At 37.4% G+C, this 17,620-nt stretch overlaps 1 protein-coding gene across 2 annotated transcripts in view; it reads right to left on the bottom strand.

The window, feature by feature from the left end:
- Positions 1-13,680: 13,680 nt before the first annotated feature.
- The window catches only part of LOC150086102 (peroxiredoxin 2-like), a 51,000-nt gene continuing 47,060 nt past the window's right edge, over positions 13,681-17,620 (bottom strand). For both annotated transcript variants that reach the window (XM_090373711.1, XM_090373710.1), the window contains exon 6: positions 13,681-13,900. In XM_090373711.1, the coding sequence (XP_090229837.1) occupies positions 13,818-13,900 (83 nt within the window). In that variant the 3' untranslated portion in view covers positions 13,681-13,817. The remainder of the gene's footprint in view (positions 13,901-17,620) is intronic.

Here is a 17,620-nt window from a genome sequence, read left to right as displayed (position 1 = left end):
CCCCTCTGTTCGTTCGAAATACCTGTCCAGCTGAGCCTTAAACTTATTTAGGCTATCAACCCCCACGACAAAGGATGGAAGTCTATTCCACCAACCAACCACCCGCTGGCTAAAGGCAAATTTCTTCACGTCTCTCCTACATCTGTCTTTTCTCAATTTGAATTTATGCCCTCTCAGGTGATTATTCTGAGCAAGAAGAAGAATCCCATCAGCATTGAGCATGCTCAAGCCATTCAAGGCTTTATACACCTCTATCAGATCACCTCGCTGGTGCCTAGTCCCCAGACACTGTAATTTGCAAAACTTAAGCCTTCGTAAGAGCACCCCTTTGTTCTATTCACTAACCTTGTTGCCCTTCTCTGTACTCGTTCCAGCATCTCTACATCCTTCTTGAAATGAGGCCTCCAGACCTGTATACAGTACTCTAGGTGTGGCCTGACCATTGCCTTATACAAGGGAATAATCACCTCCTTATCCCTGCTAGAAAAATTCCTATATATCATCGACAATACACCATGAGCTACTCTTGCAGGCCGTCTGCACTGCTCAGTAAACTTCATATCTGCCTGCACAACCACCACCAGGTCCCTTTCATTGTCTACCACTGTCAGTATAGTACCACAGAGTTGAGTTGCTCTGGGGTTGCTGTTTCCCATATGTAGTACTTTACATTTGTCAATGTTAAACTTCATTTGCCACCTCTCAGCCCATCTACTCAACCTTTCCAGATCCTGTTGCAGTAGCATAGTGTCAGTAGTGTCCTTGACATCCCTCGTATCATCTGCAAACTTGGACATTAAGCTTGATATACCATCATCAATATCATTTATAAATACAGAAAATAATAATGGACCCAATACTGAACCCTGAGGGACTCCACTAATAACATTAGTCCACAATGAGCAGTGTCCATTGATTACCACTCTCTGTCTTCTTCCCCTCAACCACCCCTTTATCCATAGCAGCAATTCGCCTCCAATGCCACACTGCTCCAATTTGTGCAGCAGTCTTGCATGTGCAGCAGTATCAAAAGCCTTTCTAAGATCCAAGTATATAATATCAAAGTTATTCCCTGCATCCAGTTCTTTTGTGACTGCATCATAGTATCCAATCAAATTGGTCAGGCAAGACTTGCCCTTAACAAAACCATGCTGTGTCTGAGCTATAACTGAAGTCTTGTCTAGATGATCCTGCAGTGCTTCTTTAACCAGTGCCTCCATTCATTTTCCAGGAACAGAAGTTAAACTAACAGGTCTATAATTACTTGTGTCGCCCTTTGATCCTCCTTTGTGAATTGGGGTCACATTTGCACATCTCCAGTCCATGGGTACTTCCCCTGAGTCCAAGGTGACCACTGCATTAGAAGACAGTGAGTAAATGCACACCCCAAAATAATTCAAGAAAACCTAAATTAGTTAACGTCACTTGATTACACCTACATGGGACAGCCACTTTTGACAATGAACTGAAAGCAGCCACCGAGTCAGATTCAAACCACATTAGCAATTAATGCAAGTTTATACAGCAGCAGAAAAAAAAAAAAAAAAAAAAACCCCTCCCATTTCAACTCTTCATTCCCTCCGATAGTTTGCTTAGTTCTTTGAATTTATTTAAGCCATCAACTACAACAGATGGAAGTTTGTTTCAGCAATGAACTGCTAGCTAAGGGCAAACTTCTGCACATCTATTCTGCAACCATCCCTTTGTGTTGTTGGCATTTGCACTGACTGACAAAGCTGCACAAACTGAGTAAGGGGGTTCCACATAAACCTCACATATGACAACAAACTACGGAGACCATCAATTTGCTTGTCAATACTGAGCTTTCACTGAACTGGTTGTACATCTGGAAAAAAAAGCTTGTCAACAATTAAACAATCACACTGGTTATCAATATGACTAATTTTCCATGTATCGTCCATTACAAGTTTCTACCCTCTGGGCTATAGGAGATTCTTACATGTTTTAAATAATTTTTTCATTGAAATCTTCACAGTAACCTGACAGTACAATAGAACTGCATTCTGGCACACTCAGGGATTTTCAGAAATCTGACACTTTTTGAACACTTCTAGGGGTGTAAATACTGTACAAGGTGTGGCAATAAAGTACTCAGACTGATGCCATTGCAGTCACATTTGACTTTTGTGTCATGACTTTGCAATGGAGCAACAAATAACAAATTTTCCTTTAATCTGGGAAAATCTGCAACAGAAACATATGAAATGATAAAAACTGTTTATGTTGATGAACGTTAAGTTATACCATTGTGTTTGAAAGTGTAAGTGGTTAAACAAAGAGGATTTTTTATTATTATGAAACTCTTAGGTGTAATATTGATTTTCTAATTCAAGTTTTATTTAATATCTTTAAATCCAAGTTCAGCCAAGGCATTTGCAATGCCAGCAAAAAATAAATATATATATATATATTCTTCCACAGGCTGGGCTTTGAATTTCCCAAATTCTTGGCCTTAACTTATTCTAGTAATTAATAACTGACTGGCTAAAGGAATTAATGTGATGAACCTGTTGCACTTAATTCACCCAGATGACCTGGTCATATGCAGAAGTTTGTGGGGAGGTCAATCTCATGGTGGTCAACAGTAAGAGCGCAGTATACAGTACTGCTGAACCATATTCCACTGCCATCAGGCTAGAGGATTTTTTCCTCCAAAAAGTTATACTTCCCATGTACATTCAAAACGTCCAGTCTAGAAAACATTTATATATCTTGAGCTTCGCATTCATAGTTGTCTCGGTATCTATAATAATGCAAACAACCATCTTAAATTTTAAATGCATTGTGATTGATAATTTACTTGATTGTGCAGAGTAAGCATACTCAATGCAACAAAGTAATGAGATTAATTTCATTTCAATAAGGAATTCTTTCTAGGTATCTTTAATTTTCACACTATCCTAACAAAAACCAGATATAATTGATTGGGCTACTATTCTTTACATTCACCAATAAGATTTGTTCTGTAAAAAAACCACTGTCAAAAGTTTTGCATCTACATTGAGGTCATTATAGTAGTAATAATGGCAGCAAATGATGCAAGAAAGCAAGCCTATATAGCATCAGCCAAAAAAAAAACTACATTATTCTCCCATCCATACCTTCCAAGAATTTGTCTAGTGCTTCCTTGAATTTATTCAAACCACTCACTTCCACAACAGCAGATGGAAGCCTGTTCCAACAATCAACCCCTGCTGGCTGAAGATAAACTTCTGCACACCTATCCTGCAACCATCCTTCAACTTGAATTTATGCCCCCTCATGTGTGTAGTCTCAGCAAGAGGAAGAATGCCATTTACATTCAGCTTACTTAATCCACTCAAGGTCTTAAACACTTCAATCAGATCACCCCACAGATGCCTAGTCTCCAGAAGCTGAAATTTGCGAAACTGCAGCCTTTCTAATAAGTAAAAAATATGGATGCACCATAACTAGACCATATCATAATGAAAGTCACACCAATCCTTGCAAGATACAGATTGTAGAGATGATCATTAAAAACAACTGGCAGTTCATACTCGGCCATTAGACTGACTTAGAAAATACCAGTCAAGCTGGATTTCTTAGTCTCCACAGCAACCCATATTTGCATGCTTGATATTTATATAAGACAGCTATTATAAATTTTGCATTTTATGCTTTTTAGTCTTCTGTTTGCTCAAATTTAGTTGTAAAATATATATACGGTGATTTTTTTACTTATACCATTTCCTATCTTTGAAAGATTTGAATATTCCATACAGACATTACTCTGTAGTTGCCACCATGTTAGTGCCATATGGCTATAGTACTGGCATGGATGACAACTGATTTCAACAGAACAGTGCAAAGCCCCATACTACAGGACCTGTTTTTTGGTTTGGTTTTTTTTTTTTTTTTTTGTAGGAGCATTAGCAATTTACAGGACTTGTCTTGGAGTTCCTACTACCCTGAGGTGTATAGCAAAGGACTGGTAGAGCTTCCAGCATCACCTGATTTAAACTTGTGATTTTTCTCTGGAGTTATCTCAAAGACAGCATTTCAGAACCCATGGACCATTCCTGTGATGAAAATGAAAATTTTTCTTTGTTGGAGAAAACAGAGCACATTTTTCACACTGCAATAGACACTGATACACTGCACATGTTGTGGAATGAATTTCCCAATGCTACTAAATATTTTATATTCTTCAGATTAGCATTAGTAGAGGCATATGATGCAAGAAAGCAAGCTTATTCAGCATCAGCCAAAAAAAAAAAAAAACACACCACTCCCATTTCACCCCTCCATTCGCTCGAAATACCTGTCCAGTTGAGCCTTAAATTTGTTTAGGCTATCAACTTCAACAACAAGTGATGGAAGTCGGTTCCACCAACCAACCACCCGCTAGCCAAAGGCAAATTTCCGCACATGTATCCGACATCCATCCTTCCTCAATTTGAATTTATGCCCTCTGAGCTGATTATTCTGAGCAAGATGAAGAATCCCATTGGCATTGAGCATGCTCAAACCATTCAAAACCTTATACACCTCTATCAGATCACCTCGCCGGTGCCTAGTCTCCAGACTCTGTAATTTGCAAAACTTAAACCTTTCTTCGTAAGAGCAACCCTTTGTTCCATTCACTAATCTTGTTGCCCTTCTCTGTACCCGTTCCAGCAGCTCTACATCCTTCTTGAAATGAGGCCTCCAGACCTGTATACAGTACTCAAGATGTGGCCTAACCATTGCCTTATACAAGGGAATAATCACCTCCTTATCCCTGCTAGAAAAATTCCTGTATATCATTGACAAGACACTGAGCTACTCTTGCAGCTCGTCTGCACTGCTCAGAGAACTTCATATCTGCCTGCACAATTACCCCCAGGTCCTTTTCATTCTCCACCACTGTCAGTGTAGTACCGCAGAGTTGATACGTTGCTCTGGGGTTACTGTTTCCCATATGTAGTACTTTACATTTGTCAATGTTAAACTTCATTTGCCACCTCTCAGCCCATTTGTTCAACCTTTCCAGATCCTGTTGCAGCAGCATAGCGTCAGTAGTGTCCTTAACAACCCTGCCAACCTTTGTATCATCTGCAAACTTGGACATTAAACTTGATATCCCATCATCAATATCATTCATAAACACCGAAAATAACAACGGACCCAACACTGAACCCTGAGGAACTCCATTAATAACATTAGTCTACGTTGAGCAGTGTCCATTGATTACCACTCTCTGTCTTCTGCCACTCAACCATCCCCTTATCCATAGCAGCAATTTGCCTCCAATGCCACACTGCTCCAATTTGTGCAGCAGTCTTCCATGTGCAACAGTATCAAAAGCCTTTCTAAGATCCAAATATATAATATCAAAGTTATTCCCTGCATCCAGTTCTTTTGTGACTACATCATAGTATCCAATCAAATTGGTCAGGCAAGACCTGCCCTTAACAAAACCATGCTGCATCTGAGCTATAACTGAATTCTTGTCTAGATGATCCTGCAGTGCTTCTTTAACCAGTGCCTCCATTAATTTACCTGGAACAGAAGTTAAACTAACAGGTCTATAATTACTTGTGTCAGCCTTTGATCCCCCTTTGTGAATTGGGGTTACATTTGCACATCTCCAATCTATGGGTACCTCCCCGGAGTCCAAAGAAGCTCTCATAATTATGGCTAGGGTTTGCTTACTTCCTTTGCTGCCTCCTTTAATATAACTGGATAGATCCCATCCACCCCAGGTGCCTTTTTTATGTTTATCCTCAACAATCTCTCCTCCACTTTCCTGTCAGTTATTACAAAATCATCCAGCTCACTGCCAATGTTTACTTTACCTACATCATTCTCCTTCCTGAATAACTCCTCATGCGTGAATGTAGATGCAAAATACTTGTTTAGATTGTTAGCCATCTGAGCAGGATCCTCAACTGTTGAACCATCAATATCCAGTGGACCAATCTGATTCATCCCTTTCCTTCTTGAGTTTAAATAGGTAAAGAACTCTTTTCTGTTTTTCTTTGCATCCTTTGCCAAGAATTTTTCGTAGTCTGCCTTTGCCTGCCTAATCTTCTTTGTGACTTGGTTACAGACCAACTCATATCTATCATAGGCTTCCATGTCACCCATTAATTTGTATGTATCCCATGCATTTTTCTTCTCTGCCACATGTCTCATTAGTTCATCTGACAACCATTTAGGCCTAAACCTTGAACAATATTTCTTAGTTGGTATGTAAAGCCTGGTAGCCACCAAGATTAGTTCCTTGAATGCTTCCCATTTTGAGTTTGCTGTTGGTAACATCATCAGTTGGTCCCACTGTATAGAATTTAAATACTGTCTCAGACCATCATAGTCGCCTTTATGAAAACAAAAACCCTTCCCTTTACCTCTGATTGTAGTTACCTCCTTGAATAAATCCCACTTCAACACACTGTGATCACTGCCACCTAGTGGTTCATTTATCTGCAGATTCTTAATGCATGAAGAATCACTACTGATAATCAGATCAAGAGTATTGCTCCCTCTTGTTGCCTCACAAACATGCTGATGTAGAAAACAATCATCCAATAAATCCACAAAAGCCTTGCTAGTGTGCGAGTGACCAACCCACAAATTCCAGTCAATATCTGGGAAATTAAAATCCCCCATTATAAGACTCTCTGATTTACTGGCCCACTCTATTTCCCTGTACAATATCTTATTATACTCATCAGAGTCATTAGGCCTATAGCACACTCCTACTCTCAATTTTGATTTCCCTATGCTTATGTCACACCAAACTGACTCGACACTGCCCTGTCCATCAATGTCGACTGGCTTCACTTCCTTGGACTTTATGTGTTTCTTAACTAATAGCATAACCCCTCCTCCCCTCCTGTCCTGCCTATCCTTTCTATACACATTGTATTCCCCAAATTCCAGTTCCACATTCCTTATATCTGTGTGACACCACGTCTCTGATATCCCAACAATATCTGCCTTTGATGTTTTGAGCAATACCTCAAATTCATCAAATTTATTTTCTAAACTCCTAGCATTGGTGTACACGCAAGTATACATGAACCTGCTCTTCTTCTTAGCCACCATAACACAACCCATGTGTTTACTTGTACCCCCATGATTCCCAGCAGTCTTTGAAATTTCCTGCATCTTATTTTCCAGGCTGCTGCCCATTCCAATAGAAGCAGTGCAAGAATCTCTTTTACTTCTGCCAGTGGCTACTGTTAATCTATTAGTCCTTGTATCTCCCTAAGCTAGCAGTTTTCCTTCCGACCCACCTAATACTGCCTCGATAGCATCAGCAAATATTCTTGCACCCTTTCTATTTAAGTGTATCCCATCCCTGTAGAAGATATCTCTCTTGTTAACAAGTACAGTCCAGGCTGAAAAAAATTCTACCTCTTGAGACTTGCACTATCTTTCCAGGGCCAAATTGATCGACAGGGCTCTCATCATATACTCCCTCCTATCGTGTCTGGGCAGAATTGCAGACACTTTCAAATTCAACCCTATTTCACGGCTTTTTTTCATCAGTGACCTGTACTTGTTAAGTAATTCAGCCGTCTCCTACTCTTAATATCATTAGTGCCAACGTGTACAACTATATCACCTTTTGTGCCCTTAAAAGATGAAAACCGCTCTACAACGTCATCAACCTTTGCCCCTGGCAGACATACCCTGGTCCTATTCCACCTATCCTTTTTACAAAGCATGTTCCCCGCTTCCCTGACAATAGAGTCACCAACAACTACTAGTTCCTGTGGGACCAGCGCATTCTGCCTAGGGGGCTGCCTCTGTGTTGCCTGATGACCAAGTGCAAGCTCTGGCATTGATGTGGGCGGCTGAGAGCTTGATGGGCCCCTCAATTTATTTCCTTCGAGGGCATCCACCCTGTCCTTCAAGCTCTCATAAAGGCCCATAACAGCGCTGAGTTGTCGCCTGATTTCCTTGCACTCCTTACATCGTGCACACACAAAGATATCCCCCTTGGCAGTATCATGTCCCGTACCCGACTGCTCCGCAAACATCAAGCAAACAGTGCATTTTAAAAGACTGTGATTCAGAGGGCAACTGCCCCCCTCAGTTCTCCCCTGAACCACAGCACTCCCATTAGCTTGAGCCTTTTGCTTTGCTGCTCTGGTCTGAGTCATGATTCCGATTTAATTCAATAAAATTTCAAAACAAAATTAAATCCTTAAGTTATATCCCAAAACAGTTATAACGCTATATTTATTTTTTCGGTATCTAGTGTTTTCTACGAGTTCCCTTTATATAACTTCCGTATCACGTGTACCACTATAGTTATGTATTAATTATTTGTTACGATTAAGTCGTGTATATATATATATATATATATATATATAGAGTTAAAAGTACAATTTAATTGACAATAAAGTTTATCAAGATTAATAGATTTACTGATTAATTGACAATATTATATTATGCACTATACTACACTAAGCTTATGCTATCGTGTAAAAATGGCGGGAATTCACGAACGGTACTTCTACGGACTCGTAAGTATTGATTAGCTTCCAAATCTCACTATCTCAATTTAGAATAAACTAAGGATCCTGACTAGGTCTATAATCTACTTATAGAAGATAATTTAATATAACAATTGGTTAATAAATCGACTAAATTTGGTTAAAAAAAAAGACCTCTCGTTCAATTTGTAACACGTGGATTTGATACCGTTACTAAGTAATACCTACACAATCTCTGTCTAAGTTAAACTTTAAACTAAGTATCGTTACTAGGAATATAAAGCTACTCTAGAAATAAGTTAATGACAATTTAAGCTAATAAATCAGGAAAAACTTCTCTGCTCCAAGAGCGTCAAAGAGCTTCGTCTGCACAGGCTACTCTCGTACCCAGCAATCGAATGAATAAAAATAAATTACTATATAGATGAATTAAAATTAAGATTAAAATAGATGAATAAAAATAAATTACTCTGTACATAAGGTACATTCAAGAAGTTCCCAGAATTTTACTATAAAAATCTGAGTGAACAGTTGAGCTTACTAACCTAATCACCTTCAAAATACCTTCCATTTCCATACACTTTCTCCTTTGGTCTTGCAAAGCTTTGAAACATTTTTTAAAATGGTTATGGTTTTTTTAGCGCACATAGGGCCATTTCACCGTTTTCTTTAATGTCATCCACTGTAGCAAAATGACAAACTGAAGTCACCATTTTCAGTTTAGGGAACAGCCAGAAATCAGAAGGTGCAAGGTCAGGGAAGTAGAGTGGCTCTTGCACGACTGATTTTCATGGCCAAGAACTGCTGAACTGCCATTGCTGTGTGGCTGGGAGCATTGTTATGATGTAGGATCCAGCCATCCATCCTTTTTTGGTGGTCATCTTCACCTCACATTCTCATGCAAACATGTAAAAACCTCAACATAGTAAGCAGGAGTAGTGCTTCTCCCAGTCTCAAATTTGTGCACTATACCCTCATCTACTGAAAAAAATTCCATGACTTTGATGTTGGATTTTGTTGCACAAGACTTCTTGGGCCATGGGGAGATTTTGGTGTGCCATTTAGATGATTCTACCTTGGTCTCAACATTTATAGGCAACGCATTCCCTAGTGACCACTTTTCTTAGGAAGCTCATATCTTGTGTAGATTTTTCAAACAAATCACCTGCAATAGCTTTCCTGCTGTCCATTTAATCATCCAACAGCAAGCATGGAACAAACTTTGCACACACAACACATACCTAAATCTTATGTCAGGATTGTGTAGTGAGCCTACAGACAGTTCATGAACAATCAACAGTCATTCAACTATCATTTCGCAAGTTCCTTCACTTTTGTCATTTCATGACATTGAAGGGCATCCACTGGAGGTTCGTCTTCTAGCATTTTTTCCATTTTTAAACTGATTAAACCATTCCTCAGTGTCATCTCCATAAACTCTCTGTAATATTTAGTGTCTCTATAGCACTTTTCCCAAGATAAAAGATTGATGTAAGCATGCTGTTCAAACTGTCATTCTGCAATCAATCAGCTGTGACACACAAGTGAAGTAGTTGAGCCAGTTCACTTGGCATGCATATACACCAAGTTCAATGTCTATACCCACAAAACCATTTAAATACCAATACCAGCGTGCAGTTCACTTGGCATGCACACTAAGTTCAATGTCAACACACACAAAACCATATAAATACCAGCATGCAATTCCAGGAACTTTTTGAATGTGCTGTGTGTTTGTTTAAATGATTTCTCCACCTCTTTTAGTGATACTCTCCCACACTTTTTAAAAATATACATCATCCAGCTAGCCAAAAACTTCAGGCAGCACTGCTGTAGTTTCAAGACAATCTTGCAAGAAAGCAAGCTTATGCAGCATCCACCAAAAAAAAAACCCCCACTCCCATTTTGCCCCTCCATTTGTTCGAAATACCTGTCCAGCCTTAAATTTATTTAGTCTATCAACTTCCACTACAAGGGATGGAAGTCTCTTCCACCAACCAACTACCTGCTGGCTAAAGGCAAATTTCTGCACATCTATCCTACATCTGTCTTTCCTCAATTTGAATTTATGTCCTCAGGTGATTATTCTGAGCAAGAGGAAGAATCCCATCGGCATTGAGCATGCTCAAACCATTCAAGGCATCATATACCTCTAATTTCATTAAAGGTGTATAAAGCCTTGAATGGTTTGAGTGGTAACAACTAAAGCAATCAGAGGTATACACCACTGATTTCATTAGTTGTTAATCCGTTTGGATTCTTCCATGTCTACTGTCTGTTCACCCTTTTCTTGGAAAAAAAAAAAAAAGTCCATTCCAATATTCCCTGCCAGAGAATTGGTAATTGGAATCTCCTCTGGCTCAAAATCTCTTTCCTCATTGTGTCAAATTTATCTGCTGTATCTACCATTCTCCCAACTCCACTAGTCACTCTGAGCTCTTTCACTCTTTGCACATTGACTTTCTCCAGTCAAACTTTCCTAACAGTGACGTAATTTTCCTTGGTGATTTTGATGTTCACAACTCCAGTTGGCTTCCGTTTTCTAGTCACACCGACCCAGCTGGTTGAGATGCTGAGGCTTTTGCAATTTCTAATGACCTTGCACAGATTGTACATTTACCTACCAGAATACCACACAATCCTAACCATACAACCATCATGCTTGATCTTTTTCTCACAAACAACCCTTCTAGGTACATGGCTGAAGTGAGTGGTCCTTTAGGTACCTCAGATCACTTGATTGTCTCTTCTCCAATGGAGCCTCTGACTCATAGCTATTCCCAACCTCTTGTTTGGCATGACAAGAATGCAAAATGGGATGACCTGCGAGATTTCTTCTCTTTTCCGTGGTCAGACTGCTTCAAAACTTCTGATGTCAACGTTTGCTCTGATCATGTCAGTAAAATTATTCTTGTAGGAATGGAATCCTTTATTCCACACTCCACTTTAAAATCTCGTCCTTTATCTAAACCTTGGTTTTCCAATAAATGTGCTAAGGTTGTTCAAGAGAAGAATGTTGCATATCGTAATTGGCTTGTTTCCAATTCTATTTTCTGCCTACAGCATAGCTCGCAACAATTGTAAAGCAGTCATTAATCAGTCCAAACTAGATTTTGAACAGGCTAAGAGTAGAAAACTTGCTTCTTGCCCTAATGGTAGCCAAGCATTCTGGTCTCTTGCCAAAGCTTTTGGTTGCAACTTTTGTCCATCTCTGCTCCCACCTCTGTCCAAACCTGATGGTTCTGTTGTCCCTTCAGCCAAGGATAAACCTGACCAGCTAGCATCCCATTTTTCTTCCAACTCATGTATTAATGATCTTGGTAAAACACTTCCCACCATTCCCAACACTCCATTCAATGCCTCCTGTGGTCTTCCGTCAAAAGGATTTCGACAAATCTCGATGCTAAGAAAGCTCCAGGTCCTGATGGTATTTCTCCACTTGTTCTCAAAACCTGTGCTCCTGTTCTTTGCCACCTTTTTTCACTTTCTTATTCCAAAGGTGTTTTTCCTTCTGCTTGGAAATTTGCTCATATCCAGCCAGTTCCTAAAAAGGGTGACAAATCCCTCCCATCCAATTATAGTCTCATTACAATTACTTCTACTCTTTCTAAAGTAATGGAGAAATCAATTAACTGCCAACTCTTAAACTACCTAGAACCCTTCCGTCTGATCAACGATCACCAGTATGGATTCTGTCAGTGTCGATCCACTGGTGATATTCTGGCTTATGTTACCCATTTATGGACTAATTCAATGGAAAGGTTCGGTGAAACACAAGTAGTTGCTCTTGACATCTCAAAGGCTTTTGATCTTGTTTGGCATAAAGGTCTTCTAAACAAGCTTCCATCTTATGGTTTGCCAACTGTTTTTTGCAATTGGTTATCCAGTCTTCTCTCTGATTGCTCACTGAGGGTGATGGTAGATGGCTCTGTCTTCTAACTTCACCACTAATGCTGGTGTCCACCAAGGTTCAGTTCTTTCCCCACTCTTTTCCTCTTGTATATTAATGACCTTCTTCCATTGACTGGAAATCCTATCCATAGTTTTGCCGATGATAGCACATTGCATTCAACTTTCCATTTTGAGAAACCTTGTCCTGCTCAATCAGCTTCTACTTTTCGAAAATCTGCTACCAATTCCTTAAATGCCAATCTTCAGGTAATTCTCCAGTGGTGCAAAGACAACTTAGTTGATTTCAACCCTTCTAAAACTCAGTCTTGTCTTATATTCTTGCAAAAAGGATCCTTCTGCTCCTATGATATCTTTGGTCACACTCCTATTTCTAGGCAAAATGGGGATTGCCCTGACTTCTAATCTCTTGGCTCAAGCACATTACAAATATTGCTTCCTCTGCATCTAAAAAACTTTGTTTTCTCTTCGCTCTCAGCATTACTTTTCTTCCAAACAGTTATTCACTTTGTACAAATCGCAAATCCGCCCTACCATCGAATATTGTTCCCACATCTGGGGTAGTGCCCCCAAAACCTCTCTCAGGCTTCTTGATTTCATTCAGAAGAGGGCAGTTAGGTTAATTAATGATTCATCTCTAACAGTCTCTCCACTCTGTCTCAGACTTACTGTTTCTGCTGCACGCCTTTTCTACAGATACTTCCATGGGCACTATTCTTTTCAATTGGCTTCTATAATTCCTGCTCTCTTTCAAAACAGTCTGAACTCATGCCGCCACCAGCCAACATCCATTTACTGTCCAACTTCAAACTCACAGAACCAACTTTTCATCTTCCTCATTTATTCATTCAACTGCTGTTTTCTGGAACAACCTTCCTTCATACATATTTCCTGAAAATTAAAACAAATATCTTCTATCTTCTTCTCAACCTCCAACCAAGCACGGTACTAAGTACTATAGATTCTAATACCTCTCGTGTTTGGGATTTTCATTTTAAAAAAATACTTGCAAAAAGGATTCAAAATTATTATTATTTTTTTTTTTTAAAGCACTAATTTAGTAGGAAAATATATTCTGTTGCTTGTACAGATTATTTCTTGGTCTGCACTGGGAATCAAGTATGAACTTTTTCTAAGTGGGTGAATATTATATTAAGTATCATATTTTGCTCCTTTTATTTGTAAGACAGGATTTATTTATAGTAATGAACATTAAATTAGTAAATACTTTACTTATTAAACTTTGCACATTACATGTGTAATGTAAATACAGAAGCAATTTCAAATGATCCAGTTATTTTTAATTTATTTATTTCACTTCTAATTACACCAAAGAATGTTATAACATATCAACACAACAGTACAATAATACCACACAATACAAGTACAAATTATGGAAACAGAGAAGATATATTCTTGTGAACCCACTGCTCAACTCTAATGTTTAATAAAATATTCTTTGCTACCCTCAGGATCTGGTTTCATTGTGTCTTGGCCTGGCTTCCATCCAGCAGGGCACACTGCAATAAAACAAGATTAAATTTTGAAGATGCATACATTTCAAGATTAACATGAAATAAGATTCACTCAATGCATCTATCAAAACTGAAAAAAAAATTATACAGACACTGTCCAGGTTCAATATAAAAGTTGAGAATTCTGTAATGTAAGTTAGTTTTGTGTCACCTTGTTTTTCTGCAACACAGAAAGCTGCCTATGCCTGCTTGTTCTTTGAAAAGGAACAATTCATTAACACCTCTCATCTGATTAACAACTGTCAACACTGCTTTAGTTTGTGTCAATTCATAGAGGATGACTGCCAAAATTACATCAATCTCCTAAAAAGAAATACCATGGAAATTTCAGAAAACTCAGTTCTAATTGATAAGTCAAAAGATCTGGTCAGGCTTTTTACTCAGACATAAGTTTCAATATTGAGCTATCTTGCAACTGTGTGGTTAATTTCCTTAGCTTAATTACACATGGTATCCTCAAACTAACTGCTGTATATTTTAAAACAAACAAAATACGTCAGCCTGCTACATTCTTTGAGCCAGTCTTTTTGCCATCATGGACAAAATTAAACAAAAGGACAAAATTAAGAAATGCAAATTAATGTCAATAGCTTTATTCATTCTCAGCAATCAATCCACATTACTAGCAATATTACTGACTCACTTTCCAGAAAGGAATCACAAAAGCTGCAAATTCCATAACTTAACTCCAGCAAACAGTTGGCAAAATTGCTGAATTACTATAATCAGACCTCTGAAATCACACACGTGCAATATTTCAAGATTCATGGAACCATTAATCATTGTCAACATTTCAGCTTTACTTGCAGCTTTGAGGAAAAATGATAGGTCTGATCACCTTTCATGTCTCTTAATGCTGAAACTATGCATTTTTATAATTTTTTTTTTTTTTAACAAAGTAATTGCGACAGGCAATTTTTAAACTTATAACATGGCCACACGTCAATATATTTAAAATTATTAACATTCATAGTATGAAAGCGATGATCAGTTATGTGGAAATTTGCCTTTAGCCAGCAGGTAGTTGATTGGTGGAACAGTATTTCCATCCTTTTTTGTGGAAGTTGATAGCCTAAATAAATTTAAGGCTGAGCTAGACAGGCATTTGGAACAAATGGAGGTGAAATGGGAGGGTTTTTTTTTATGCTGATGCTGCAGCTTGCTTTCTTGCATTGTATGCTTCTACTAATGCCAATAACTGCAATATTTATACAAGGCACACTCATGTTGTTTAATTTTTCTCTTGACCAACAACTACACCCACCATAAATTAAAATATTTTTTGTACTGAAAACAGTAATTTTATTATTTTTTATTTAACCAAAGTGTTCATAAGGAATGCTTTTTGCACACAAAAGATGGTGTGCAAAATGAAGTCCATAAACAGTCATGTATAAATTATTTCTCACAAGTTTTTTTTTTTGTTCTAAAACCCTATAAGTAAAAATAATCATATTCACAACTGTAACTAAAAAAAAAAAAAAAAAAAAAAAACTGTAAATAAAACATTTAAAAAAATCTCCCTCTTTAGGTCCTAATTTAATAGCTTATAATGCAGATTTTTTTTAATCATTTTTACTGGCTAATAGTACTATATGCATTACAAATGGAGAAATAAATTAATCTTTTTTTCCTTTAACCTAAGCAGGCACTTATTTAACACAATACTCCACTTTTAGACAATTAAAACAGCTATGAAGTAATTCTGCACTGTGAATAGATTTTTTCACGAACATTTTTTACTCTAGTAAAACTATATAAACACACCACATACATCAAATCCCAGTGGTAGACAAAGGTGAAAAAAGATTTAATTTATAATCTTGGTAATCACTTATCACAGAACTCCAGTTTTAGAAATCCATGAGGCCATGAAAATAGACTTTTTATTCAACTTTTTAACCAATTACTATAGCTATATGTTATTAACAGACCAATGGTCACACTGGAACTATATAACAGGTACTAGGTGTCTGGGGAAGGGGCATTCATACCACTAAAGGTAAAAATGTTGCTTTTTCTTTTCTTTCCTTTATTTGCAATTAGCAACTCTATAACACTTTGCAATACAAAGTTGCTAGGTGTTGTCCAATGATGAAACCAAATAGTTCCAAAAGTGGTCCCACTAGTACTCTTGAGTCCTTAATGAATAATAGATTTGCCTAGTATTAATCTTGTCATCAGACCATGCTGCTGATTAGGTTGACTCATTGATAATAGTTGTTTCTAAAGAGCCATAAGTCCATATTCTGCCACAGGAGGAGCAATATTGTCCCATGGCAATAAAGACAAAAATTAATGCAATGGAAGCATTTTATCTTAAACTATTTCAAAAGCTGCATTGAAATAGCACTTAACTTCTATATATTTAATTGAAAGCATATAATTAAAAATTAGCAATTTTTACATCTAAGAAGTCTTTAATGAATATGAAAGAAAACAAAGGAAGCCAGTTAAATTCATTTAAAGAAAGCAAAAATTAGTTGTATATATGGAACTAATGCAGAGAGGCAACAGCAAGACCACATTACTAATAAAATAAGGGAAAAAAAATTAGTTAAATAACATCTAGTCTAAGAGATAATGCAGCAATATAAAGGAGGAGGAAACAAGGGAATTTATTATTCATTAAAAACTCAAAAGGCAATGTTGTGACCTGTTACTATTTGGTCCCATAATCAGACAACAGGTAGATCAGTTAGTGACCTTGTGTTGCAAAGCATACAAATGTATCTAATTATAAATAAATGGCATCAAGCATGCATTAAAACAAAAAGAACTTGCTCTAGTTAGAACTAAAGACCTAAACAGGACTATACGAAAGAAAACAAGTCGAAGCCTGATGTCTAGGACTCGTTTGAACTATCAGTGACTTGTGTACTTACTGGACATATTTAAAAAATGAAGTTACTTACAGTCAGACCAATTAAAGCTTTCATTCTGCATAAGCAGTGTGTGTGTACACATATATATATATACACACCTAATTCTGTTTTTACACGATAGATACGTTCCTGAAAAATACGTGTAAAAAAAATTCGTGTAAAAAAAGACATTGTATTTATGGAAGAAAAGAAGATTGGTTCCGGATCTAAAAAAATCAGTAAAAATAATTTAAAAAAAAAACACATAAAATATTCGTTTTAAGCTTATTATTTTATTTCAACAAAATACACATGTAATAATATGTAATTAAAATGTACTAAAATAAATTTGTATGCATATGAAATGAAAAAAAATTCTTCATGAACAAAAAAAATCTGTTTTACATATAACAAGATTTTATTCATTTTCTACTTTCTGATAATAAACGGCGCATACGTTTGCGTACGACTGGAATATCACTGCCATCACTAGAAATGTTGTGGACATCGTCTTCTTCCTCTATTAATGAAATTCTTTCTGTGATCTCTTCAGCAAAATCAGCACGAATCTCCTCTGGTGCTGATGTTTCACCGGTTTTACGAACGAATTCAGTTATTAATCGTTGTGTTCGTGTTTTGGTTAGTCCGTTATATAATTCTCTGTAAGAGGCTGTCAACAACTTCAGTTCGCGTTGAAACTTCCCAGCGCGTTCCTCATTAGGGTCATGTTTGACAAAATGATTACCTAATTTTCTAGCCAGTTCCAGACCTTCTTTTATTAAATCTGCATTTAGAACAGGATCATTTTCTTCATTATCACTACGTTCTGTGGGATAAGGAG

Source organism: Mastigoproctus giganteus, chromosome 5 (assembly GCF_048544385.1).
Source record: "Mastigoproctus giganteus isolate SK-2022 chromosome 5, ASM4854438v1, whole genome shotgun sequence".
Lineage (NCBI taxonomy): Eukaryota > Metazoa > Arthropoda > Arachnida > Uropygi > Thelyphonidae > Mastigoproctus > Mastigoproctus giganteus.
This window is presented reverse-complemented; position numbering and strand designations above follow the sequence as displayed.